Here is a 27,507-nt window from a genome sequence, read left to right as displayed (position 1 = left end):
GAGGAGTCCAGGGGACTTGTAAAAGTCTACAAGTTGCGATTTCTTCCAGTGTGAAGTCATACTCACTGTTGTACTATAAGTTTCAGAGAATAAAAAAAGACAAAAAAATAACTCAGTAACTCATGGTTTTTCTATTGTTGGCTGGAGGCAAAGCCTTCATGGTTCCTATTTGATTCAGCTGGGGCCTCTGGCAGAGTGAAGGCAGCTACAAAGCACATGAACACTTCTTTTAAGAGTCAAGGCTATGGACAGAACTGGTCACCAATACTCCCGTCCCACTAAAAGGTCACTTGAAAGTGAGCCCAAGCCAGCTGCAAGGTATTGAATGATTTTGTGTTGCTAAGACAATGACCAAAGACAAGGTAAAGGCAAGCCAGGACCAGACCTCATTCTTCTGACTTTAAGGTATGCCTGACTCCTGGCCTCTCACATGTGGTCTCCCTAGTTGGACAATAATGTGACGAGTTTTCTTTTGAAAAAATGTTTCCCCTGGTAAAATATATGATTATAGAAAATAAAACTCAGTGATAACATCACCATTCAGAGATAACCAGTTTTGAGATTTTGATACACTTCCTTCTGTTTTTTTTTTTTTTTAAGTTCATACAGAGATATGACTAGATTTTAAAATTTGGACCATACTATACAGTTTTTCACATCTTTGTTTTCCACTTAACATTATATTGTAAACATTTTCTGACCTAAAATATTCTTTGAAAAATAACTTTTAGTAGAAGAATAACTCCTACCCTCTCTAATTAACTATTCAGTTAAATAGTTATTTAACTACTTAACCTATGTAGCTAAAGCGCTCTAGCAGACTTAGAAGCAGAACAGGTCCAAATAAGGTTTCATTTCTGCCTCTTCCATATTAACCTCAGGAAAGACTGTGGGGCACCACCAGGGGTCAGTGCAGAGCCATCTAGTATGCCTTGCTGGAAGAAAATTGGTTACACAAAAATTATTAACAAATCCTACCTATTAGACTAGAGGAATGTTCACATGAGTAGCCAAGTTCCCTTCCAGAGATGGCTTTCCTGGTGCAGATGTCTCATATCAGAAATTATCACATTCCTCCAAATTATAATTATATTCAAAGTTTACAAAACAGAGCTATTTTACAAACCAAGGTCTATCAATAGAAAATGTAGTATTAGACCTATTCTCACCTGCTTGGTATGAGACCATTTGTTCATAAAATACTTGGCCTCATTATTTTATAGGTTTTCTGTGAAAATCAAATAAATAACATATGAAAGAATCATCTTATAAATTACAAAGCAGCACTTCAACTTTAAGTTGCACTATTTTAATGATGTGTTCATCAGATATTTGGATGAGTTATCTCCTATACAAACAAAATTCCAGGTAGTATCATGATTATGAAATGAGGTATAAGAGCATATGCTTTGGCATTTTCATGGTTTATTCATTGGTTTTCCTCCCCCTTCCCTTTGCTCTCCAACTGCTGAAGTCATGATGGAATTAGGAATCTTTTCCTAGAAGGAGGAAGTTATTATTTATAGCCAAATTGTTTTTTCTTCTTTTCCTCATTTACCTGAGGCTCCTTCAGGAAAATTACTGAGTTCAGAACTGGCTTAAAAAACTTGAGTAGGTGAATAATAGGGATCAAAAAGCTACTCCAGGCCTGACATGCTTGACGGGCTCCAGCACAGGTGATTGGCACTCTTGGTCTCTCTAAACCCAAAAGTGACTCTGAAGAGCATAATGTACAAAGGGTCCTATTCCCCAGCTGTCAGGCTCTGACTCAGTCCTTCACCCTTCCTTCTATTCTCATTTCCTCTCCAGTTCCCAGTGCCCCATCATTTAGCAGCAGGGATGAAAAGGAGACAGGGTGGGTGTTCTGGGGATCAAGCAAGTTTCAAAACCATCATGGCATAGCCTTTCCTGAGAGCAGTCCAATCTGCTCACAGGTCCACTCTGACCAATCTCAGAACACATGGAAGGCTGGGCAAAGCAGGGCCTGGGAGTCCCTTATTATTGGCACTTGGGTTTCCTACTGGGTTAGAACCTTAAGCTCTCTGGCAGAAGCAGGGCAGAGGCCACCTGAAGAGAACAAGGATGCAGGCACAGCAGCTCACACTGCCCTAGGATAGCTCCAGCAGACAGAAGTCCTGTGTCTGACCTCTGAGGTCTTATGCCTTAGAGCAGGATCTAACTCAGGGCACCAAATAAATAGCCTGTACTCCTGGTAAGTACAGGTCTTGGTACACAGGTGTTTGACAAATACTATTTGCATGATCAGTGACAGGTTTAGGCCATTAAACCAGCATTAGAGCACAGAGTAGTACCCAAAGAGAGCTACATTTCTTTGGTCAATTAAAAAAAAAAAAGTTCTGGAGTAGTGGAACTAAACCCATAGATGTCAAAGGAAGTCAAGAGGGTTCCAACAGCTGGACAAAAACCCAGGGAAACAGAAGACCCACACAATAGCAGTGCAGCAACCCACATCAATCACCTTATTATTTTCTTTTTTTCAATCACCTTATTTAAGAGTAGCTTCCGAGGTGCCTGGGTGGCTCAGTTGATTATCTGGCTCTTGATTTCGGCTCAGGTCATTTGTGGGACTGAGCCCTGTGTCAGGCTCCATGCTGAGCGTGGAGCCTGCTTGAGATTCTTTCTCCCTCTGCCCCTCTACCTTGCTCAGGCATTCTCCCTCTCTCTCTTAAAAAAAAAAAAAAAGTAGGGGCGCCTGGGTGGCGCAGTCGGTTAAGCGTCCAACTTCAGCCAGGTCACGATCTCGTGGTCCGTGAGTTCGAGCCCCACGTCAGGCTCTGGGCTGACTGCTCAGAGCCTGGAGCCTGTTTCAGATTCTGTGTCTCCCTCTCTCTCTGCCCCTCCCCCGTTTATGCTCTGTCTCTCTCTGTCCCAAAAATAAATAAACGTTAAAAAAAAAAAAAAAAATTAAAAAAAAAAAAAAAGTAGTTTATAGTACATGGGTCCTCAGGGCACCTATCCTTCCCTGAGATCAGAGTCTGATTAGCTGGCTGTTTCCACCCTGCATCCAGGAGGGCTATGAGACATCAGCAGAACTGACAAAGAGGCCCCACAGAGATGTAGTGATTCCCTTGGCCTCAAAGGGCTGCAGGTCTTGGTTTTGTGTCTCCTAAGCTGCTAGGTCTCCAATCTGCTTCAGTCTCAGAGTACGCTGCAAAAGCCTGTGCTCCAGAAAGGGCTGCCAGTTGCCTAGGAAGGACCTCATGGGCACATACAGCCTGGTTACTCAATGTTGTCATAGACCTGGATCACATCCTCGTGGTTGCCAAGAGCCTGGATGAGAAGGGCAGCCTGCTCCAGGTCGGGGTCAGCGAGCCGCACCTTTGTGTTGGGGATGAATTCTAGTGAACAGGACACAGAACACAAGCCCAGCGAGTCCAGCTTCTTCCTCACTTGATGCAATGAAGAGGCATCACAAATAAACTGGGGACAAAGGAAAGTCAGGTGAGGAGTCAGGAGTAACAGGGTAAGTCCAGTCAGACTCTGCAAAACCTGAATGCAATTACTATTATGAATCACCAGATTTAAGTTCTTTACGAGCAGAGATATAGTTTTCAGAGTTCTGAACCCTTCTCAAAGTCCTCAGTAAGCCCTTTCCAGTATTCACTTAATAAATGTTTGTGCAATGTGTGAACTCTTTATGTCACCTGTACCCCAGGGCACAAAAGAAGAAACCGAGAGAGGCATGCCTTAACGCATCTATTAGGACCCTCTCAGAAGTCCACCAAACACTAAGTCTTCATACTCACTTTAAAAATGTTCTTTTCCTCTTCGTCTTCAGTTTCCTTGACATCTTCAGCTCCCGCTTCAATTGCCATCTCCAGGGCACGCTCTAGGTTCACGGCTTTCTTCTCTCGGTCCTCCACTCCAACCACGATCACCCCCTTTTTGTCAAAGGAGTGGCGAGCTCCATCAGCCATCATTCCCCTAAAAGGAAAGGAAATGCGCCAGACCAAATGCCTTTAGACTCAGCCTCCACATAGCACTGCATTCTAATACTCTTATTTCCCACCCAGCCTTCGGAGTATAGACATACATACTTCTGAAGGAGAAGATGCAGCTACGACCTGGCAAGGGAATAATCCAAACATATCTCCATCCCCTACTTTCTGCCCTGATTGGAGTTTAGTGGATGCAAAAACTTTGCTCATCTTTTAAGATTCCAGTCTCGGTAGTACATTTTAAGACCTGGACATTATACGGCTACACATGAGGAAAATAGGTCAAAGAGCCCCTTCTACATCTAATGAACAAGTCTTCTGGATCCTGCCTAGTACAGAACAAAACAAGGGAGAAGAAATGATCCCACTTGGATTCTGCTAAGGATGAAGTGTGCTTAAAACTTGAAACACCGCCAAGAACAACAGTATTTTCCTTGCAAAGAATTGGAACTTTAAGGCTTCATAGCCTTCCACTTTCCCTACACATATACCTACCCGTTCTTGTTCAGGATATGTCTGATGTCTGAATGGCACTTGGAGCCACTGTTGGATAATGCCTCAATGAGCAGGGAAGAGCCACCAGGGCCTCGGCCCTCATACAGCAAATAAACATCCTTGGTTTTCTGCAATAAACAACATGAGCACATTTTCCTGTTTCCCAGTTCCCTCCTGCATCCCAGCCCAGAACACAGATAACAACTCCATGGGAGGGGCTCTCTGGAGTAGAGCTTAGACTCTCAAGTCTTTATTGTTGTCCCCCACCTCTGAGAGGTGGCCCTTGGGACCAACTTTTGAGGTAACTGAAAGTATAACCCCTTACTGGGAAGGGAGTCTGTCTCTGGTCCCTGAACAATCAGTCAGCCATCTCCCAGTTTCATTTCCTCCCTGTCCCAGAGGAATCTCACATCTAACACACATCCCCCCCCCCCAACTCCCACCAAGACTCCTCCTCCTATGCCCACGCCGCATGAAACCCATCGGTGAAGTCTCCCCTGGGGTGCTGAGTACTGCTTCAGGAAATAGCACACCTGGGCCCTATCATAAGAACCACTGAAAATAGCAGGGCCACAAAATTCAAACAATTCATCAGAAGTCTAATGACCAATCAATCTCATCTGGACCTTCCATGCCACCTCCATTTATCCCTTGCCTGCACATTCAACTTTCACGATTCTCTCCAAGCACCCTGCCCTGCTGCCTTTCCAGGAAATCCCAAATGACAATTTCTTCCTTCCACAGCCCACATGAAGGCAGTGTTTATAAATGGTTAAAGAACAGGCTCTAGAGTCTGTCTGGTTTCAAGTCTGTCATTTTCTCTGTGACTTGGTCACCTAATCTTTCTGTTTCCCGGTTTCCACTTAAGGTTGTTTTGAGGATTCAGTGAGATAACACATACAAAGTTCTTATCAAAGTGTTTGGCCTAGAGTAAGCACTCAATAATTATTGGCTATTAAGATGATTATCATTCCTCAAATCCTTCCTACTTGTCCCAGAGGAAGAGGTGTCCTCTCACCTGGGCTCAAAGACAATTCACATAACTGGGCTCTACATCCTTGCCCCTCCCACCATCACTATTGCCCCTGTCTCTCTTTCTACTGGCTCTTCTCCTTTAGGGCATAAATATCTGAAAAACAAACCTTTTCTCAATCTAATATTCCCCACACTGTGTCCCTTCTTTCTCTCTCATCTCCTCGCATACTTGGCTAAGCAGTCCTAGGTCCCTAGGCCATATGCTTCTGTACATTGTCTATTCATCCTGTTCCTGATTATGCTTCCACAACCAATGTCCAAGGACACAGAGCCACCAGAAGGCTCTGTATTGAGGGTATTGACCACAATGCTACTCTTCTCTCTGATAATTTCAGAGTGTTTAGTGGCCTTCCAGACATGGGCCCCGGAGGGGCTGTGATCAATAAGAAAATGTCAAAGTGAGGACACACCCCCATTTTCAGTGATGCCTCAATCGTTGACTTGGGCATGTGCTTGCTGCGACACACCTCTAAGATGTTGGCCAGACTGCTGTTGAGTTCAGGGTTGGGGCCTCCTTCTGAGATAGAGAGAAAAGAGTGAGTGAAAACACTGCATTACAGCCAGGGGGAAAGAAGGGATTTCTGCCACTCTACCCACCTCCAGCCAGAACAGCAGCAGGTCGCCACTTAGCTCTCAGTTCATTTAGAACATTAATTCAGCGTTTGAATACAGAGAAGTATTTTGGAAAAGAAGGTTCTAATTCACTCTTTAAGGGCAGATATCTTCCTGCTAGGTTTCAGTGAACACCACTTTGAATCGGGTAAGAAATGAAAATGGTACCAACATTTCCTGGACTTATTAATACCCCTTGCTCTGACACCACTATTTTGTAATTATTGAAACATTCACATGACAGCATGTAATCATGCTGTCTCTAAGAGTAGGGGCTATATCTCATTGTCTTGTATTACCAGTGCACGTAACAAACATTCAATACTGTTATCTAACTCAGTATCAAGATTTTAGAAGAAAAGGAAGCAAAGAGAAATATCAGGCATGAGTTCTAGGGGTAAACTTATATTTACTGAGTGCCTATTATGCACCAGAAATGACCTCAAGGTAGGCACTATCCCTGTTTTAGATTAGAAAACTGAAACTCGGGGAGCCTGGGTGGCTCAGTTGGTTAAGTGTCCGACTCCAGCTCCGGTCATGATCTCATCATTTATGAGTTCGAGCTCTGCGTCAGGCTCTGTGCTGACAGCTCAGAGCCTGGAGCCTGCTTCACATTCGGTGTCTCCTTCTCTCTGTCCCTCCTCTGCTTGCACTCTCTCTCTCTCAAAAATAAATAAACATTTAAAAAAAGAAAGAAAGAAAACTGAAACTCATCAAGGTTAAGCCATTTGCTCAAAGTCATACAGTTAGTAAGTGACAGAAACCAAGTCTTCTTGACTCTGAAGTCCATAATTTTTACAGGACTTGTTCTCCACTCCTACAGGTATCTGACACTAAATACAAAAACAAACAAAAAAAAAGCCTTTCTACAGTGGCTACACAGTTGAAAAAACCATGCTTGCAAACTTGCCTTCCAAGAAAATGTGTCTTAGGAAACCCTAACAAAGCAAACTGAATCTGGGCAACTAACAGCTTTACTCAACGCCCCTGCCACACAACCTATGTGCTACCAGAGGGGACTAGAGGGTTTGATTTGTCTCTACTGAAAAGACACACGAGTGACCTTACCCTTAGGGTCTGTTTCTAAGAAGTACCCAGCTACACTCTAGAATGAAGTCACTTTCACCATTATCATTCTAAGAGCAACTCTGTGACAAGCAGGCATACGCTCAGCATCTGGAAAGGTGAGTGGAGACCTACAGTGTAGGGAGGTGTTTTGAACGTTTATAAAGTGGGCAACGGTGAGTATTAGGAAAAGAAAAGAATATGAAGGACCAAGGATCGGGGTTGGCTCTGGTTTAGCTCTGAGAGGCAAGCGAGGCTTTGGGCGCGGAGAGGACAGCAGCGGACGACCGTCAGGTTCTTACCTTTAACCGCCAGGCGGATGCTCAAACAGAGCTTGGAGAAGATGCGACTCCTTTCGGCGTCCTTGGGACCCTTGATATGCCGGACTTTGGACCACTTGTTGTGCCCTGCGGGGACCGCCGCGCTGAGGTGCAGCGTCCTGCCCGGAGCGGGGTTGCAGCCCGTGGGCTCAGGCTGGGAGGCCGCGAGGGTGGACGGAAGAGCCGCCCGGACACCGGGGCCTTGCGCCCACAAGCACCGGGCAGGAACTCTGCCTAGGCTGACAGCGGCCCAAGACGCCATCGGCTCCGACCCTGGGCCAAGGTCAGCAAGAGCAGCCAAAGAGCAGCGACCACGGTCAGCCCGTGGTGTCCGCCAGAGAAACAAGCAGGTCCCGAGCCTGCGGCTACCTCCGCCCTTCACCGGAGACCCAAGTGCTCAGGCCAGGCCGGGGAAGCAGTGACACGAAGCACCCTGCACCATCCCCGCGGAAGCCGGGAGTGGGTGCCCTCCATAAAGTAACACACTTCCTTTCCCCGGTCCGTTCCGGAAAGGTGCCCCCATCGCCCGCAAAATCCGTTCCGCCTCGCGGTACTCGCTTGTTTGTCGTACCTGTGCAGAGCTGGGGCGAAGCGGGCGATCTTTTTTTTTTTTTTTTTTTTTTTTTTTAAGGTATAACTAATAGTTCACTTAGGAATTTATTATTGTTATTATCCAAGCTTCTTTGCGATGGGCTCGGCACTCTCCTCGTACTTTGCCGTATTAGAAACATCAGATTACTCCTAGTACTTCTCCCAGTTCCTTTGTTCAACACAAACCTGTCTTTGCTGGTCTTTGTTCCACTTGACTTCACCTGGCTAACTTTTGTTTTCCTTCAAGATTCAGCTCAGGCATCATTTTCCACCAAATGGAAACATCTCCAGATTCTCCAGTCGGGTTCAGATGCCCTACTTTGTGCTCACATAACTCTTCATACACGTCTGTACCTTAGCACATAACTTTTTAATATAAACATGTTTATGGCTCTGCCACAGTATTAAATTCTTTGAGAGCAGGTTGGTACCCTTGTGTCTGGCACAGTTCTTCGGGTTTTTTGTTTTGTTTTAAACAGCTTTATTGACATGATTTACATGTCATACAAGTCACCAATTTAAAGTGTATAATGGCTTTTAGTGTATGTATTCACAGATTTGTGTTGCCATCATAACAATCAATTTTACATTTTAGTCATCCCAGAAAGAAACCTTTTACCCATTAGTCATTGCCCATTTCCCCCCAATTCCCTCAGTCCTAGGAAACCACCAATTTACTTCTGCCTCTATGGGTTTGCCTGTTCTGAACATCTCATGTGAACAGAATCATACACTATGTGGTCCTCTGTGACTGCCTTCTTTCACTTGGCATATAGTGTTTTTAGGCTTCATCCATGTAGCATATGTCAGTATTTCATTCCTTTTAATTGCCAAAAAATATTCCATTGCATGGATATACCAATTTTATTTACCCATTCATCAGTTGATGGACATTTGGGTTGTTTCCACCTTTTGACTATTATGAATAATATTGTCATGAACATTTATGTTCAAGTTTTTGTACAGACATGTTTTTGTTTCTCTTGGGTATACAACAAGGAGTGGAACTGGTGGATTGTATAGTAACTCCATTTTACCTTTTGAGGAACTGCCACAGTTTTCTAAAACAGTTGCATTATTTTACATTCCCAGCAGCAACATATGAGGTTTCCACTTTTCTGTACATCCTTGCCAACACTTATCTCTTTTTGACTATAGCTGTTGACATCCTAGTGGGTATGGTTTCTTTTTTTTTTTTTTTTTTTAATGTTTATTCATTTTGAGACAGAGAGACATAGCATGAAGGGGGGAAGGGCAGAGAGAGAGGGAGACAACAGCATCTGAAGCAGGCTCCAGGCTTTGAGCTGTCAGCACAGAGCCTGATGCGGGGCTCGAACTCACGAGCTCTGAGATCATGACCTGAGCTGAAGTAGGACACTTAACCCACTGAGCCACCCAGGTGCCCCATGAAGTGGTTTCTCATTGTGGTTTTGATTTGTATTTCCCTAATGACGAATGATGTCAAACATCTTTTCATGTGCTTATGAAAATACTATTCATAGATAGTATTACTTTTTGTAATTTAAAAACATAGTTTAATATAAATGGTACTTTGAATAGCAAAAAGCAAATTAAGAGAATTTATAATTGCAAATAAGCATAAAGGCCAAAGTGAAGTTTGAGGTTGCCCTTGTCCAATCAGCCTAAGTCTACCAAGGCAAATCTGTAGTTCAACAAAGTCAGACTATAGACTCACTGCAACAAGGAAAACTGCGCACTATAGGGATGGTGGGGTGTCTCACCAAACAAAGGAAAAGATAATTATAATATAGTATATGTACTAGTATACATATAGTATGGACAAAGGTGGAGGTTAGGCGAAATTTCAATGAAATAGAGTTTGATAGGCTCAAAGGAACACAGAGCTGTATGAAAAGTGGGTGAACATCAGTTCTGGACTGCAAAGCAGACAGAGTTTAGTTTCTGTGGAAACTACAAAGCTAAGTGGGGAATGCTATATTCAAAAACCCCTGCTCTGAGGTTCTATACCTGGCTGGAAATCAAGGCTGCTTCTCTGCCAGTGATTTGGATTCTCCAAGCAAGACTGTAGGTCTTCATTCTCACAGATATCATTTCAAACAGCAAACTTTCTGACCGTCTATGATTTTAGAGAACAAAGTTTTTCAGTGAATTAAAAAAAGAAAAGAAAGTAGTCACTGTTATGACACAGATATGCTTGGGAGAAATATTGTTTCTTGTTAACTCTGCAGCTGCTTTTATCTGTGTCTCTATCTGTGATGAACAGCAGGGCGGAGTTTTACTTTCTCAGTCTGAGCTAATACTTAACTGTTCTCAAGATAAATTCACAGATGACTGAACCATTCTAGAGCCTGGTTTTCAGGATCATTGAAGTCATGGTATGACAGAGATATAACTATTTATCTGCCGCTTTTATTTCCTCTTCTGAGGCACACAGGAAGATGATCCTTCTTGACCTTGGAATCATGTGACTAAGTCTGGCAGATATGGGCAGAAGTGAGTAAGCCACTTCCAGACCCTATCTTGAAAAACGTATCTCTCCCTCCCACATGTTCTGGATGATCTAGCTGACCAACCTCCAAAGAACTTCATGTAAGCAAAAAGTAAAATTTTGTTGTGTTCAGTCTGAGGCTTGGGGGTTTGTTCCTGCAGCTTAGCCCAGGCTATCAAGGTGAATAATGCCAGTATTGACTCTCCCAGTTCTCCCCTTAAAAAACAAAGAGCAGGAATCTCACATTTCCCATAAAATACATGAGCAAACTGGCCTGGTCGCGGAAACCCTAGTTAGCCATCAGAACCTGGTGTCCAAACCCTGAGGGTCTGGGAGTTATCATTTGTCATCTTTCACAGCCAATAGTTCACTGAATCTTATTACCCCATCTCTTAAGTCTCTTCAGTTATGCCCTGTCCTCTCCTTCCTGCTGTTCCTGCTTTAGTTCAGGCTTTTACTTTTTCTCATCTTGATTATTATAATAGGTGAACTGACTCCATTTCACCTCCTACTCAGGCATTTTTTTCATGGCCTCCTAAAGTGCAATTCAGAGCATGACTTCCCTCTATGTATATTTTCCAAAGTCTCATATAGGAGTTAAGGCCTGAACTTTCTGCAAAGCACAAAAGATTCTGCTTCATCTGGCTCCTGCTTACCTCTCTAGCCTCATTTCCTGCCATTCCCCATACAAAACCCCGTATCAACTTCTATTTCTCTGAATATGGCCATATTATTTCTTGCCTCTAGAGTTGTATGTGGATATTCTCTCTGCCTTAAATGTCTTTCCCTATTCCCGGAGAACTCCTACTCAGCCTTCAAAACCCAGTTCAAACATCCTTCATCTTGTGAAGTTTTCCCTGACCTCCTCTGGCTCCTACTCAGATCACCCAGGTGATCACCTCCTCTGGGTGATCACCTCCTCCTCAGGAGGCAGCCTGTAAGCCTAAACATACCCATTATTGCATAACACTGCCAGTAACTGTTTATGTGGATGTCTCCTCTGGGAGACTGCAAGTAATTTGAGGGCCATGGCCCCTGGCATAGGGTAGATGCTCTGTGTTTGGTTAAAGGTGATGAGTCAGGCTGTCAGATAGTGTGATGGGCTGGGGCAGACTCTAATCCCCCAGCCAGAGTCTCTGGAATGTGCCCACAGTGGCAGAATGGGAAGAACTGAATTCATTACAAGAAGAAATTCAGTCTATACATGTTCAAGTTTTATTACAAAGTATGATGGGCAGAAAATACGGTACTTCTTATACAGGAGGCTGAAACAGAATGAAAGGGTGAAAATTAGGTTTAATATACTCAGGAAGCAAGAAATAAAGTCATAGATGTAACACTCCACTTTCAGGTGTCTTTGAAGTAGCCTTCAATGGAGATTTACCATTGTGGTTTCACAGCACAGTGTTAACATTTTATTACAAGCCCTGTGTACAATCAATCCTGTGATAGTAATATTTTAAAAAGAAAAATGGTGATAGTACAGTTCTGCAAGGGGGCAGCTTCCTCTCCACCTGACCATGGGATGTCACAAAACCTACAGTATAGAGGAAAAGCTTAAATATGTAACAAGAAATTAAGTTCAGACATACTAGGCTAAAGGGGGCAGAAACTGATTGGCTAGAGCTTAACATTTCAGAGAATAAGAAATCTCCATTTTCTACATAGAGGTTTGTACAATCATGCTACAAGTTCACACTTGGGGCGGGAGGGGGGGGGAGGGAGAGTCACTGACAGGGTCATAATATACACAGAAACCCAAGCAAGTGATTCATTCTCAACTCAAGCAAGTCAAAGCTTTAGGTCACCAAGTTTTGTCACACACTGTATTACCACAGCCAACCCCAGGTGAGAACATTTCTCTTAAACAGCAGACACCACAAGTCCATATTCACTGGGTTGTCCTCAAGGTGGGTCCTTGTGAGTTTTCCAGCTGTTACACAGACTGCCAACATCTTTCTTCTTGAGTTCATACTTTCACTAGCTTAGCTGTTTCTGGTTTGATATACCAGTCTAAGCCTCTCTGGGAAGGCACCTGCATGTTTCCATACTTAAAAAAAATAATATCCACAAAGTAGCCTGAGAGGACCAGGCCCATACTGTGTAGCCACACCTTTGACTTTGAGTGCCAGCGGCAATGACAATGGTGGGAGAAAAGGGTGCAGGTGGGAGAGGTGGGCAAGGCTCTGCAACATGAGACACTCTGGACAGCTGGCCCAGCCAGTACAGAGAGCCTTGTCCAGGGTTCACAGTGACTACTCAGCTTAGCTCTCCTCCCTGGGAAATCACAACCTAAGTGCCAGGCATGACCCTCCTTCCTCATCCTGGAGTGCAGAGTAAAGGGAAGTGTCTTGAATGGAAGACCATTCAAGTAGATGGTCTCCCTTACTCCAAGCCAGGAGGCAAAGGAGCTGCCATATTCTCAAACTGGGGAAGGTGGCAGGACCACACGGAGCTGCCCCTCCCATGTGTGGTAAACCCTGCAGCTCCCACTGTTCTTACAGCCTCAGAATTCGAGGCCCAGGCTGCAGCAGGGAGAAAGTTCCATGGTGGCAAGGCCAGAGGAAGAGAAAAGAAAAAGGAGGGGGAGAAAAGTAGGCATGACTGGTTATAACCTCTGCTTCCTCTGCTCTGTACAAATCTACAACCAAGAAAAGCCATGGTTTGGAATGGTCACGGGACTCCCAACACCTACAGATTTCTGCCACCAAACATCACCTATGGCTGCACTACTGCAGGAAGAGGCTCCTGTCCCCAGTTACCCAGGTCATACCCGATGAATGGCCCAGAAAGGCTGACACAAGCCGAGGGCACAGTCTCATTCCATGGCCACCTCAGACCTTTCCTGCCCTTTAATATTTTCTCCCTAGATCTAAAGAAACACTTACCATTGACTTTCTCCCAAATCCTAAATCTCCTCTGAAAATTTCAGCCAAAACTATCATCAAAACCTCGTAGGAGTCTCAATTTTTTCTGTTTCTTTCCAAATCTTAACCAGTTCTTTGAGAGCTGATCCTCGTTCTGTTAAGAAATTCTCACCCAGTTATCAAGTATCTCCCCTCTTCAAGTCCTCAACTTGCTGTCTCATTCCTCCCTGGAAGGAGAGAGTTCCAACTCTTCTGGGTGTAAACACTCAAGTCCTTGAAGGACTTGTACCCATTCACCAACTCTCTGATGTGGTACCTTAGGCCGAATTTATTCAGCACCTCTCCCTCCCCTCAGACAAGGAAAACAGAAGCAGCCTCGGCCCAGGGTGCAGGAGCACATCAAAGGGCCACCACCAGGAGAGCAGAGCCCAGACACGCCGCTGCTGCCTGGCCTTCCCAGGGAAGTCCTGGCCGCTGCTCCTCTCACACCAGAGGACAACAGATGCAGAGCCTCCCACCCATTCCCTCCTGGTGTCAATTTGAAAATCTAAACCAATTAAATAGACACTCGCTTTTGAGACTACAACAGATCTCCATTTCCTGGAGCATGCCTGACTAAGAGGCTTTCTAAATCTTGAGACTACAGAAATCCCCCCCTCAGTCATGGGGCCATCTGGCCTCTGGTAAAAACGGAGGGCAAGAGAGCTGATCAAAATACCAGCATCTCAGCAACTGTGACTGTGTGTGTGTGTTTGCTCAGGGAGACTGGGGAGTCTCACCTGGGCCCCAGGTGGGATGTCAGGAGGAGGACTGCATTGCAGGGCCTAGGGAGGGGTGAGAGGGCAGGGAGTCCACAGGGCAAGGGAAAACCACCACCAAAAGTTGTTGGTTTCCAGAGTAAATACCAAAATTATGCAAACATATCCTAATTACTATTGGCTAATATCTTTCCCTTGTTTTTGAGTTCCGGTCGACAAATCCTCTCACCATTCAGACCACGTTTAAGTGCAGATCAGGAATCTTAACTTAGAACTCAGTGCCCCAGCAGGCCCAGCCCCTCCTATCACCTCTGACCTCCACTTCAGGCCCTTTTCCATGGTAAGGACATGATGGCCTCCTAAAGCAAGCAACCATCAACTCAGACTTGCTACCCTTAAGAAGGACCCTGGAACCAGCAAATACAATTGCAAACAGAGGAGGGTTCTGACCAAGAACTGCTCGCTTCACGCTGCCAAATGACACAGAGCAAATCTGGTAGCAACTGCAGAAAAGTCAACCTCAAATGGATGGCAAGCTAACGAGCCCAAATCCAGAATAATAAAGTGAAAAAGGAGGGGAAATACACTAAGAGCCCCCTTTTTTGAACGAGCCCCCGTGTAGTAAAGCGAAGAGCCGTGACTTTAGGGATACAAATACATCTGCTCTGGAAAAGAAGGACTCGACCAAAAGAGTTTAAGGGCCCAGGAGAACAAAACTGTTTTGTTTCTCAAGCGCACGTGAGAGCCCAAGCAAACAAAACCACCAGCCTTGAGGTCTGCGACTCTCCTACTGAACACATGCGCAACTTAGAGGGGCTCAAAAACCTGTGGCAGAACACGACAGACCTAAGTCCCCTCGGGCTCTGAGCATGTCCCAAACTCCACCTGCCCAAAGACTCATCTTCCACTGGAATCACACACAAGCCCCCTCCATGGAACTCACCCACATAACGGAAACAGACACTGCGGCCTGCAAGTCCAATACTGCTCAGAACCTGAATGGGGTGGGAAGGTAACAGGTGTGCACAAACTGGCTGGCCTGCAGCTATCTATTCACTTGACGGCCAGGGATTATCACAGCCTATTAGTCCACTCCTTCCAGGGGCTGACGGTCTCCCACACTGGACAGGAGACCTTGTTCAGGATCAGATGCACTGATGATGTGCCTCTCAAGCAGGACTCTCTCACCCCACGGCGCTCCAAGAGTGGCCAACCACCAGTCACAGCAAACTAACCCAACAGAGATCATAAAGATCAGCTTACAGATTGTGCTTGTCCATTGTTCAAGCCATGAAAGAAAATGGTCTGAGACTCACATCTGGAGAGAAGAACAGACTAGGAAACTGTGTGCTGGAAATGTACTCTAAGCTCAGCTTTCCTGAAACCATTCCCTTCAAGTCAGGCATGCCGTCTCTCTCAGCTCTAACACGTTCCCAGTAGGTCCCACCGGGGTTGGACAGAGGTACTTGAGGAAGTAACAGAAGGCTTCCCATGTCTGTTTTGGAGCCCAGAATGCCCTTGCGAAGAGGCAGGCTGAGAAAAGGTGAGAGAGCTGGCCAACTTCAGAGCACCGGGGCGGTTTGGGACTCCTGGTCAGGTATGCTGCACTCAGTGATTCAAGAAGGCAAACTGCTCATGGGGTCAAGGGCCCAGTGCCAGATCCAGGCACTGAGGGGAGAGAGGAAGTGCTAAGAGGGTGGACTAGGAAACAAAGGCAGAAACCAGGAAGAGTAAAATTCTTTTCATAAAAAAATTAGCCTGATAGGTAAAAAATATACAAAGTTGAAATTTGTTAAAGACATTGATAATAAGAGGAAAAAACTCTAAATTGGTATTGTTCCCACTTAAGTGCTAACATGACATGGACACGGATTGCTGCCTTAGGCAGCAGACAGAGAAGAGACATCTGGGACAGATGAATACAAACACAGCCAGTGCCTGTAATGCTCATTAACACAACAGCTGACAAACAAATATATAGAAAAGTTTAATGGAGGAACCAAAGGAGAAGAGGAAAGGAGAGAACATCTTAAAACTCAGCCCTGGGCTGAGAAGGCGCCGACAGCACTGAGTCTGGCACAGACAGCGATGGGATGACTGGCCAGGAACTCCTAGAGCAGCTTCTGGTAACAGTGGTGCAAAGCAATGAAAGACATACTGGCCACCAGAAACACGTTGCTTCTTACTTTGGGGACGGGGCAGAGGCAGGAAACACACAAGCCCCTGCCACGTGGGCAAGGCGCCGCCAGTGCTACACTCTGAGTATCTCCAGGCAGTTGTTGTAGCAGATGGCAATCCAGTCAGGCTGAGTCGATGCCCACTGCACGTTGTTGATCTCTCCTTCGGCTGTGTAGGCCAGGATAGGGTCCTCGATGGCCCGGGGCATTTGCTGGATGTCCCAGATGAGAGCCTGGTGATCATCCGCTAGTGACAGAGAAAGCCAGCAAGCAAGGTCACAAGTCAGGAGGATAATGATCCCAGCATCTGGGGTAGGTGGAGGTATCACAGTTCACAAAGCATTTGCTCACCAAGACCCCAGCAAGGGAGGTTTTATTTTAAGCCCCCTTTTTATAGATGAAGAAACTGAGATTCAGAAATGTTAAGGAACTCGCCCCAAACCACGGAGCTATGCAGCCAGGGAATGGCAAAGCCAGGACTCGGAGCAAGGCCTCTGATGTGTCCCAGGGCCCCATTCGCTGCAGCAGAGCTGAGATGGTAGAATGGGACTTAAATGGGCACCTCTCACCTGGGGCAACATCAAGAAAGGATGATGGGATAAAAAATGATCCCCAAACACGTCATTTTCAGCCACTTAAAGTATTTCAGCGATTAAAGATACCTCTCTAATGATTCAACTTAATGGGATTTTACCCCATTTTATGGACTTTTATAGTTCGATGAGGTGTTGTTATCAGATGAGATAAAGTGCTGAGTGGACACATGTTATTAAAAACAATTTTCCCTAGAAAAGTGCCCTGGGAAATACCAGAAAGAAGGTAATAACCTTAACAAAAATAAATAAGCACATGAAAAATGACTGGAAGAAAATATATAAAAATGAAAACAGCGGTATTATGAGGATGGCAAAGTAATGAATTAGGTTTCCTTTTTTCTATTTGATAAGTGATCTGTAATGTGGTTATTTACTTTTATAATCAAAATAATAAGTTCTTAATTTCAGAGACGAAAAATAAAGAGGCAATGACCTTCAATACCACGGTGTCCCCTGATCCCATCAGCCCATCCTGATGTGAAAACCTGTCTCTGATACACAGTAGATCTGAATAAACTAAGCCCTAACAGGCCAGGCTCATGTGGGCAACACTAGCCTTCTACCAAGGCCGTACAACCTGGGCCCTTCCCAGGGACAACCTCTGTCAGGAACCCTGGGGGTTTATTTGCAACATTCAGGACCTCTAAAGGACTAAGTTCCTTTTCCTCGGTGCTGCTCTCAACCAAGCACATTCTTCAGCCACAGCTCCTTCACCTGAAGGGACTCAAAACAGGTGCAACATACATAGTAGCGAGCCAGACAAAGGCAGCTGCCGGGAGCAGAAGATGGGTTTCTACTGGGGGGCACTGGTACTGTTCTCCACAAACAATGGACAACATCTTTCTTTTCTCCTTGTCTCACCCTTCCCTATCCACACCCCTGGGGGAAAAAGAAGGCAACAATGAAGGAGTCAGACCGCAACCCGAGGTGCACAGGCCATAGGCCCCCAACTGCTCCTCAATGGCATACAGGCATGAGCAGAGGGCCAAAAACAGGAAAAGTTTCATGCCTTCCAAATTAATACTAAAATAGCAGAAAACCACCAAACGACATTGCTCCTTTGGCTCCATAATGAACAAGAAAATGAGGATGCTACTGATTAGCGAGGAGAGGGAAAAGTATGTTAGAAGGAAACCTGAGGCACTGAAAATGAAAAAGATAAGGAACAGAACACGACGGGGCGAGCGGAATCCTGTCTTTATAAAATAAAGGGACAGACATTCATACTAGGGGATGTGTGTATGCATGCACCCACATAAAAAGGTCTCAAAGAGACACGCTGTTGTTAGAGGTCACCTCTACAGAGAATGGGACTGAGGCGGAAATAGGGCAGGAAGGAGAAAAGATAACTTGCACCTTCCTATTTTATATACCTCGGTATTGTTTTAATTTTTAATAACAGACTAATATTATTTCCAGAATAAAAGCACACTGACTACCAGCATATTTTTAAGGGGTACAATTTTTGGTCTGGCAAATGGTGAGATGGGGACTACAAGTCACACACTACTGATCAGGCCATGCAGTGCCTTCAACACACCCAGAGCCCACTGCAAGTTCGTTCTGTGTCCCCAGGGAGTATCAGTGTGAGGCACAGCCTACAACTGATACATGATGTGAACGGTATACAGAAGAAGCTCCACTATCACGGAGATACAAGGTCATCTGGAAATCTGGAATGCTTCCATTTCACAAGTGGAGGGAAGCTCCAAATTGAGTTCCTTTGTTAAAGTTCTCAAACCATCCTTAGAAAATAGTTAAGGATTACACTTCTATGGAGACAAGAAGAAGATCTCCTGACCTCTCCCTCCCCATTGCTCCTCCCCACCCCCTGCCACCATGATTACCTGCAGTGCAGATGTGGCAGGATGAATGCGGGGCCCAAGCAATGCCATTGACACATGCTCGGTGGTTGTTTAACCTGGCAACAGGTGTGCAGGGAACTCGGACATCCAGAATCACTACCTGCAGAAATAACAAGTAAAAGGCCCCGGAACTTCAGGGTGTAACAGGAAAATAAGACACTACACAAGAAAAAAAAAAAAAAATTCAAAAGCATAACTTGTCCATTTGTGGATTAAAGACCATTAGAGACAAGAGGGTCTTGGTCCCAAAAGCAGCGATAGGATTGAGAAAGGAAGAAAAAGACCCAGGTAGTTTATAGTCTGTATCTCGAACAACATAGGGCCTTAGAACTAAAGGTGAGAAGCAGGAGAGGTAACATGAATTTGGATAATCCACCAAGTCCTATTAGATACATGTGCTAAGAATTCTGTGCATGTTCAGCTGACAGAATGAGAGCCCTCTTCCCACAGCCCCCAAAGCAGAAAGTGAAATGTAAGAAGTCTGAGGTACTGGCTTCACCAAAAGTTCATCACTGTATCATCTCCACCCACACTTCACTGCTTTTATCAAGCAACAGGCCACAGAGAGTTGCCATTGCCATGTGTGTTTGCTAAAGCTGGAAGAATCTGTCCAGACTCGAGAAGGGGATAACCGCCTGTTTCTCTACTCAGCACCATAAGCACATATGATTTGGTTTACTTTTTAGACACTGCTTTTCTTGGCTCCAACTCCAGTGCTCCAAACAGTAAAAGTTCTTAACATGCGGTCCTTGTTCTAGATCAGGCTTTCTCAATCTTACCACTCTTGACATTTGGGGTAAGATAATTCGTTACTGGGGGCTCTTGTGTGCATTGCAGGATGTTTAGCAGTAGCCCTGGCATCTGCCTACTAGATACTGGTAGCACCGTCCCCTGCCCCCAAGTTGGGACAACCCACAATGTCTCCAGACATTTCCAAAAATCCACTGGAGAGAAAACTGCCACGAGCTGAGAGCCACTCTTCTAGATATACTAAGCAGTCCCACCGTTAGGTGGCCAGGCCTATGTCAGCCTGAAGCAGGGCACTCACCTCCATTCCATCCATGGCCATGGTGGCCAGGTAATTCGGGTCCTGCTTGTTCCAGCAGAGCCGAAGTAGTGGGTGATGCTGTGGGTCTTCATAAATGATGGTGCTGTGTTCTAGATGGCGGAGGTCAAACATCCTCACGGAGCCATCAGCGCCCACAGAGGCAAACATGTCCCTGCCACCCCCAGCCCGACTAAATGCAATATCATAGACCTGTTGGTGAATAAGAAGTTTCAGTCAGATTCAGATCCGTCACCTTCTTTCCCGGTAGCAGGGAACTCGGCTATCCCTAGCTCACCTAACCCCCCCACCTCAAGACACAGGAGGAGGTAAGTAAAGCCAAACAATATCTGTGAATACTGGCAGCTGAGAGCTCTAACATCAGTGACGTTCCAAAGAATGAAGATCATTCTGCTACACAAATTAGCTGGCTTCTTCCTGCATTCCTGCCCTTCCAAGTCTTTTTCCTCCCACCCTGGTGATAAAGCAAAGACCACATACCCTGCTGAGCAGCAGGGCACAAGTCTGAGCAAGTATTCTGTATGCTGCAAGCCAGTAGCTGTCTTCTGCCACACTATAAAATTGAAACATTTATTTCCTGGGCTTTGGTGGCTTTTGTCTGTGCATGATCAGAGACAGATCCATGACCACCACATTAAGGCCATCAATTTGAGAGGTGAAAGCAGCCCTCCTGTGGCCACTTAATAGCAGCCAGGCTGGTTCTGCTGTGAAACCTGGACCTGAGACTCATTTTCAAGAAACAAGTAATAGCAGTTTTGAATCATGGGAGACTCAGGTGTTCCTATATTCACAAAGAGGTTTAGTGTCACTCACTTATCCTAGGACATGCTCGGCTTCTTCTCCTAGTTGGTCTGTGTTGAGAAGTGAATCAATTTAGGTTTTGAATAATTATTTTCTGCATTTATTACTTGCTGAAAACACTGCACACCTCTAATATCTGTGAAGTATCAGAGGCAGAGAGCAACAGAGAGCTTCAGAGAAAGAAAGGGATGAGAAGAGACAGACAAAGCCAGAACCAGAGCAGAGAGAGGAAAAAACTGAAAAACAAATGCCAAGGACCTTCTGGGGTCAAGGATAGTAACAGTTGACTTCTGGGAGACATAAGTGGCATCTCCACTACTGTCACTCCAGCCTTCTTGAGATTCTGCCTAAGGGACAGTGCCAAAGGAGCATCTATTTCTATTCAACCTCATAAACTCCTTTTTCTCTGGCTGATGACGAAGAAATTGAGCTTCTCTTTCTACAGTAGGAATTAGGAGTGGTTCAAATGCAAACCAGGCCAGTCACCACAATGAGGCCTGGCAGGTCTAGGCTCCGTCTAGCACTGTCCAGCTACATTAGGGCAAGGGCTGTTTACAGGATGCGTACCCCACGGGCTGGCTCCAGGTAACTCCTGGGGACAGGGACACCACAGCTGCATCGCTGCAGGCAATGTGGCCGAATGTGTAAAGCTCTCCCAGCTCTTTCAGCCGTGTTCCACCGGGAATTTCATCATAAAACAAGGGAAGGTGAAAGTCCCCGCTACCCTCCTCCACACTCTGCGGCAGGCAGCAACTAGAACCTCCTCACAAGTCTCCACTTTGACAGAGAGAGGTAGAGTGAGAAAAGCAAAGGCCTAGGAGGTGTCACTGCTTCTCTGAGAGCCAGGGTGCTGTCCCAGGGTCGGTTTGCTGTTAAGACCCATTCCTGGTCCTTGCTCCTGGTAGGGAGAAGCTAAGGTGTTCTCATTCCCCCTCTCTGTTCCTCAAGTGTCTCTGGCAGTGGCTGTATCCTCTCCACGGTTTTAGCTTCTGCCAGGGAGACACAGCCCCTGGTTCCCAGCCCCTCTAGTCGACAGATAGTAGCAGCTCCCCACTGCTCCCATTCTCCCCGTTACCTCACTGCTGCCAGTGTGGCTTTCCAGCTTCACCAGGGTCTCTACGGGCAATGCCCTAGGTTAAAGCCCGAGTTTAAATATGTAGAGTAGTTCTAGTTGTCTGGGTTGGATCCTGACACAGAAGAGCAGGCTAAGTCGTCACGTAACTAAAATACAGCAAACTGTTCCACTTGATGCCAAGAGGGCTTCCAGAAGTTCCTTACTGGTCCTCTCTGTAGGACAAATTGTTCCTTTGCCCTTTGGCTTAGCAGCAACCAAGTCCGGCAGTCTTGTAATAGATCTTACCCTTAGGGGTGCAGAAAGCCAAAGACCAAGCCCTTGCTAAGAGTGATAACCTGGTCACCATCTTCCCATTCTGAGGACAACCTCAAGTGTCTGACCTGAGGTCAAGGCTTTTTTTTTTTTTTTTTTTTTTTAATCTGTACTAATACTCCTTGCTGTGCAGGGTAAGGGAGAAAAGAAAAGGCAACACTACCCACAGGAAATCAGAGTACAAGCAGCATGCAGCAGCTCTGGGAGGAAAAGATTTATGACCCATTTCCAAAAGCACTCCTCAGAAAAATGCTTTGATCCAAACACAATCACAAAAGCTCGCCCCAGCTTTCCCAATAAATATTAGGAGAAACATCACCATGAAAATAAGCCATATTCCATTCCAAACCGTATTAAAATTATTAAGGAACATACTAGAATTTCATAAGCCAAGTTGAGAGAAAAAATGATTTAGGTTTGTCTGCCAAGAAATTTTCCCTCTACCTGGTTTCCCCCCACTTCCTTCCCAAAATTAATATATTTCAAAATAAGTGTTATTTCTGAATCACATCAGGTCCAAGTTTGTCTATAAGAGAGTTCATCATTACAGAACAGCAATTTCTGGCACAAAAAACTACACATGGCAGATTAAGTTGTTTATATCAGTCAAAAAAACCCCACACAAACATTAGTTTACAAGGGTCGCTCACTGCTATTTTTGAAACATTACTGTTTTTAATTTCAACAGGAAGACATTGGCATTCTATTATGATTTTCCACATACTACGTAGAATAGTAAGAGAACGGTCTGACCTTGAACTGAAGGCAGCTCACAAGAGAGCGGGTGAGGAAAGCAGAAGAGGAATGGGATCATTACCTCCTTGTCATGCGCGATCAGCTGGGTCTTCACATGACCAGACACAAGATTCACTCGGCCCAACACCTGCCCTGTCTCCAGCCCCCAGATGGTACAAGTCGTATCAATGCTGGAGGTACCTAGAAACAGCCAGTGCAAGTCAACGGCTGACAAGAGTGAGGCCTCCCTCCTTGCACCTACTCCTCTGTTTAGCCCAGGAGAGGACATGCCATGGATACTTGCTAGCATGAGAAGGGTGCCAGCAGAGCCAACAAGAATCAAGTATTTAATCCTTATCCCAGGACCTTAGACTCTGCTGACTAGATATACACACATGGGAAGCTCGCTCCACATGAAGAATTCATGACCCGTTCCATATTTTGCCTCTTTCCGTCTTGGCCCCATCTAGGATACATGCATGTACCTCAGGCTTAGTGTTATATCTGAGGAAATGTATCTTTGCTTCTTCAAACTGGAATATGCACTCCCTTGTTCCCTTACCTAACAGATAAGGATCCACCTCATTCCAGTCAAAGGAGGTCAGAGGAGCACAGAAATCGGAGTTCTTGTTATTGTTTAGCAAACATTCCAGCCGGGTTTCTGTTTCACCAACCTGAAGGAACAATAATTTTTAAAAATCAGCTAGTCTTATCTTCACAGAAAACCTTTAAAAGCTCTGTTTAGACAATACCTTACTAAACAGAAGACAGGGGAAGAACATACAGAGTAATAAATTCCAGAGGAACTCCCTGAACACTAATTCTTTCCAAGCTTTTTCCTCTGCCCAGCTTTGTTCTCCAAATTTTCACCCCCCGATTTTCCTAGAGGACAGGTCTTCTCACCTTGTCCAACCCAGAATCTCTGTACCCTGCCTGGCTGGCACTATACCTCCAGGCTAGAAGAGATGCCGCTGATGACCAGCTTGGCTGAGAGAGGTGAGGCTCCACAATCCAACCATATACTTTACTAGCATCAATGGCCCACCTTTGTTTCTAATTTACTCAAAAATATCTTGGCTATAGACAGAATAAGAAGGCTCAGATAGCCCCGCCCATCCCACCCCACCCCCAGAAGTTTACCTTCATTTCCTCAGGTTAACTGAGCCTCAAGTTTCCAGGGCTGACTGGAGCCTGACTGCAGCAGGACTTCAAAGAATCTTGGCTAGATTTATTAAGAAATCTGCTGAGCCAAACAAGGTCATTCCAGATCCACTACCTTTGGTTTCTGCCGGGCTACAATGACACTCGCTGCCTCCAACCCCAGTCTGTTCTCTGTGACTCCATGGGGCTTAGTAACAGCTGACATGGAGAAAGCCCATTGGTCAGGCTGCTAACTGAGCACCTGCTTACCCTCCACACACGGAGATAGTCGCCACTTGTTGCCAGTAGGTCTGGATAGACACCTTTTGTGTCTGGGATCCACATGAGCTTTGTGGTGGGGTAAGGATGGTCGAAAGTGTTTCGACAAATAAACTCTGAACTCTCTTCATCTAAGCCAACAAGCTGAACCTGTAAAACAACCAAATTGAGCCATGTAAACATTTGTTTTTCTGGTGCAGTATCAAATACATCAAATCCTTCCCCCCATCTCCCAACACCCTAGCTAGTAAGGTGCTTATGCACAAACGTGTGTGAAACAAGCATTCACGAACCCAAACGGCTGTAACTGGCATAAAATGGTTGCAGGGGTACCTGGGTGGCTCAGATGGTTGAACATCTGACTTTGGCTCAGGTCATGATCTCACAGTTTGTGAGTTCAAGCCCCACATTGGGCTTGCTGCTTGTCAGCACAGAGCATGCTTAGGAAATCTGTCGCTCTGTTTCAAAAATAAATAAATCTTAAAAAAAAAAAAAAAAAAAAAAGGTCGTCATTGATGGCCAAGTTCCCTGATTTCTGGGCTACTTTTTCTTAGAGTGGATATGGACCAGTATTAATCTCCATTCTTTGCTGTCAAACTCAATCTTGCTCCATGAGAAATGCCACTCATTATACATTTGTTTATGAACTCCCACCAACTGGAAGATGGAATGGGGAATTTTTGGTAAAGATCCATAATAAGTGGATAAACACCAACCACACAGCAGAAAAACAGAATTCCTTCTAATGTTGCCTGACTTCAGTCTTAGATACCAGTGTCTTTCTGCCCATTTCTTGTTTAAAAAAGAATTTTATTTAGGTTCAGTTGCATACAATAAAATTCACTTTAAGTGTACAGTTCAATGATTTTGAATGTATACATTTGCAAAGGTATACAGCTGGATAACTCCTCACAGCAATTAAGATCTAGAACATTTCTATCTCCCCAAAAAGTTTTCTCGGGCTCCTCTGCAGTTAATCCCTTACTCTTGAGCCCCAGGCAACCACTAATCTCTAGTTTTGCCCTTTCTATAATACCGCACAAATGGAATCATACAGTACTGAGTCTCGTGACTAGCTACTTTTGGCATGATGCCCCTAAGATTCATCCATGTTGCTGTGTGTTATCAGTAGTGTCTTCTCTTTTATTGCTGAAAACATTGCATCATGTGGAAGCACTCTATTTATCCATTTACCAGATGATGAACTTTCAGGTTATTTCTAGTTTGGGACCATTATAAATACCGCTATGAATATTTATGTATAAGTTTTTCTTAGACAAGCTTTCATTTTTCCTGAGTAGACAACTAAGAGTAGATTTGCTGGGTTGTGTTGTAAATGTAGTTTTAACTTTATTAAAAAAACAAACTACCTGGGTGGCTCAGTAGGTTAAGCATCCAACTTCGGCTCAGGTCATGATCTCACAGCTCATGAGTTCAAGCCCTGCATCCAGCTCTCTGCTGTCAACAGAGCCTGCTTCAGATCCTCTGTCCCCATCTCTCTCTGCCCCTCCCCCACTTGCTCGCACGTTCTCTCTCTCTCAAAAAAGAAATAAAAACATTAAAAAAAAAATCAATCATTGCTATTAAAAACAAAACTAACCTGTTTTCTAGAGTGGCCGTGTCGTTCTGCATTCCCACTAGCAATATAGGAGAGTTCTAAACACTCCACATCCCTGTCAGCACTTGGTATTACCAGCTTAAAAAAAAAAATCATTGATAGGTGTGCAGCAGTATTTCAATTTGCATTGAACCCTAGTAACTAATGACAGTATCTTTTCATTTGCTTATTTGCTATCCCTGTTTATTTTGTTGAAGCCTGCTCAGATATTTTGTCTTTTTTAAAAAAGACTTAAAAAAATAAAATAAAATAAAAAAGACTTGATTTTTTAGACTCAGAAAAATTGGGCAGAAAGAACAGCGTTCCCATATACCACCTGCCCCCACACATGTACACAACCTCCACTATCAAAGTACCTGCACCAAAGTGGTCCATTTCTTCAACGGATAAACTTACACCAACACATCACCACCACCCGAGGTCCACAGTTCACCCTTCGTGTTGTACAATCCATAGATTTTGACAAAGGTATAATGACATGTGTCCACCATTACTGGATCAATACAGAGTAGGTCCACTTCATTATTCACCGGTTGTTTTCTTCTGTACTGAGTTTTGAGAGTTCTTTGCATATTCTGGATGCAAGCCCTCGCTCATGTTTCCACAAGCATCTTCTCATAGTCTGTGGCTGTCCTGTCATTTTCTTTCAGTGTTCTTTAGAGAACAGAAATTTTAAATTTTGATGATGTCAGTTTATCATTTCTTTTCTTACTCATGGTTTTGTGTCCTTGCTAGGAAATCCTTGCCCCACTTCAGGTCACAGGTTTTTTCTGCTTTCTTCTAACAGTTTTATAGTTTTAGGCTTTACATTTAGGCCTGTAACCCATTTCAAGTTAATTGCTTTTTAGGGTGCCAAGTATGAATCAAGGTTCACTTTCTTTTACATATAAATGCCTGATTGTCCCAACATCATGTGATGAGAACTACCTTTTCTCCTTTTGAGTTACTTTGGTCTCTTTGTTGAAAATCCACTGACTGTGTACTTGCGCGTCTATTTGTGGAGTCTCTATTCTGTCCTATTGATGTATATGCCTATCCATTTACCAGTACCACATCGTCTTGACTGTAGTAGCTTTCCAGTGAAGTCCTGAAATTAGATGGTATGAGTTTTCCAACTCTGTTATTCTTTTTCAGAATCGTTTTGCTATTCTATGTATTTGTTCTTCTGTGTAAATTTTAGAACCAGCTTGTCAAACTCTACAAAAAGCCTGCTGAGATTCAGCTGGGGATTATGCTGTATCTATAAATCAATTTGGAAAACCTGCTCTTTTAACAATAATGAGTTATCTGGCCCATGAAACAGCATATTTCTCCACTTATTCAGGCTTTCTTTCATTTCTCCCAGAAGTGTTTTGAAGTTTTCGGTGTACTGGTCTTGCATTTTTTTTTCATTAACTTTATTCCTTCGTGTTTTTATCCTATTATAAATGAAATTGTTTTAAAAATTCCATTTCCATTGTTTTTGCTACTGTACAGAAATACAACTGACTTTTGCACATTGATTTTGAATTCTGTAACTTTGCTAAATTAGTTATTAGTTTTAGTAGCTTTTTTTGTGGATTCCCAAGGAATATTTATAGATCTTGCTACCCACGTCTGACTTTTAAAAACCTAGATGAGTAAACCTATTCATTTTTATGGAACATCTACAGGCTTTCAAAAATCATATAA

At 44.4% G+C, this 27,507-nt stretch overlaps 2 protein-coding genes across 4 annotated transcripts in view; both read right to left on the bottom strand.

The window, feature by feature from the left end:
- Window positions 1-2,943: 2,943 nt before the first annotated feature.
- Window positions 2,944-8,037, bottom strand: LOC106978685 (translational activator of cytochrome c oxidase 1). Of its 2 annotated transcripts, none has more exons than XM_015076391.3 (5): window positions 7,469-8,037; window positions 5,957-6,006; window positions 4,455-4,582; window positions 3,768-3,945; window positions 2,944-3,441 (listed from the first exon to the last, which is right to left on the bottom strand). In XM_015076391.3, the coding sequence occupies exons 1-5, from the start codon at window positions 7,746-7,748 to the stop codon at window positions 3,241-3,243; spliced, it is 837 nt and encodes a 278-aa protein (XP_014931877.1). In that variant the 5' UTR covers window positions 7,749-8,037; the 3' UTR covers window positions 2,944-3,240. The 2 variants fall into 2 exon arrangements, with proteins under 2 accessions (XP_014931877.1, XP_014931876.1); XM_015076390.3 differs by having other exon boundaries at window positions 5,900-6,006; window positions 7,469-8,031.
- Window positions 8,038-11,739: 3,702 nt separating this feature from the next.
- The window catches only part of DCAF7 (DDB1 and CUL4 associated factor 7), a 30,655-nt gene continuing 14,887 nt past the window's right edge, over window positions 11,740-27,507 (bottom strand). The window contains exons 2-8 of one of the 2 annotated variants that reach the window (XR_003416794.2): window positions 24,210-24,368; window positions 23,362-23,473; window positions 22,882-23,000; window positions 19,859-20,068; window positions 18,793-18,910; window positions 16,359-16,596; window positions 11,740-11,812 (exon numbers count right to left, since the gene is read on the bottom strand). Coding sequence is in view for 1 of the 2 variants with exons in the window: in XM_027048039.2 (XP_026903840.1) it covers window positions 16,424-16,596; window positions 18,793-18,910; window positions 19,859-20,068; window positions 22,882-23,000; window positions 23,362-23,473; window positions 24,210-24,368 (891 nt within the window). In the remaining variant the exon portion in view is untranslated. Of the gene's footprint in view, window positions 16,597-18,792; window positions 18,911-19,858; window positions 20,069-22,881; window positions 23,001-23,361; window positions 23,474-24,209; window positions 24,369-27,507 lie in introns of both variants that reach the window. The other variant, XM_027048039.2, reaches the window with a different exon arrangement.

This window comes from Acinonyx jubatus, chromosome E1 (genome assembly GCF_027475565.1).
Source record: "Acinonyx jubatus isolate Ajub_Pintada_27869175 chromosome E1, VMU_Ajub_asm_v1.0, whole genome shotgun sequence".
NCBI classification, from domain to species: Eukaryota; Metazoa; Chordata; class Mammalia; order Carnivora; family Felidae; genus Acinonyx; species Acinonyx jubatus.
The sequence above is the reverse complement of the archived record's forward strand: the minus strand, read 5'-3'. Positions and strand labels throughout refer to the sequence as shown.

Bases quoted from the DNA above. Each gene is read 5' to 3' on its own strand.
- LOC106978685 (XM_015076390.3), bottom strand. From the start codon at position 7,748: ATGGCGTCTTGGGCCGCTGTCAGCCTAGGCAGAGTTCCTGCCCGGTGC. The intron at 3,946-4,454 runs GTAGGTATATGT...CTTTCCTTTTAG, and splicing joins CATATCCTGAACAAGAACGG to GGGAATGATGGCTGATGGAG. The intron at 3,442-3,767 runs GTGAGTATGAAG...CTTTGTCCCCAG, and splicing joins AGGAAAAGAACATTTTTAAA to TTTATTTGTGATGCCTCTTC.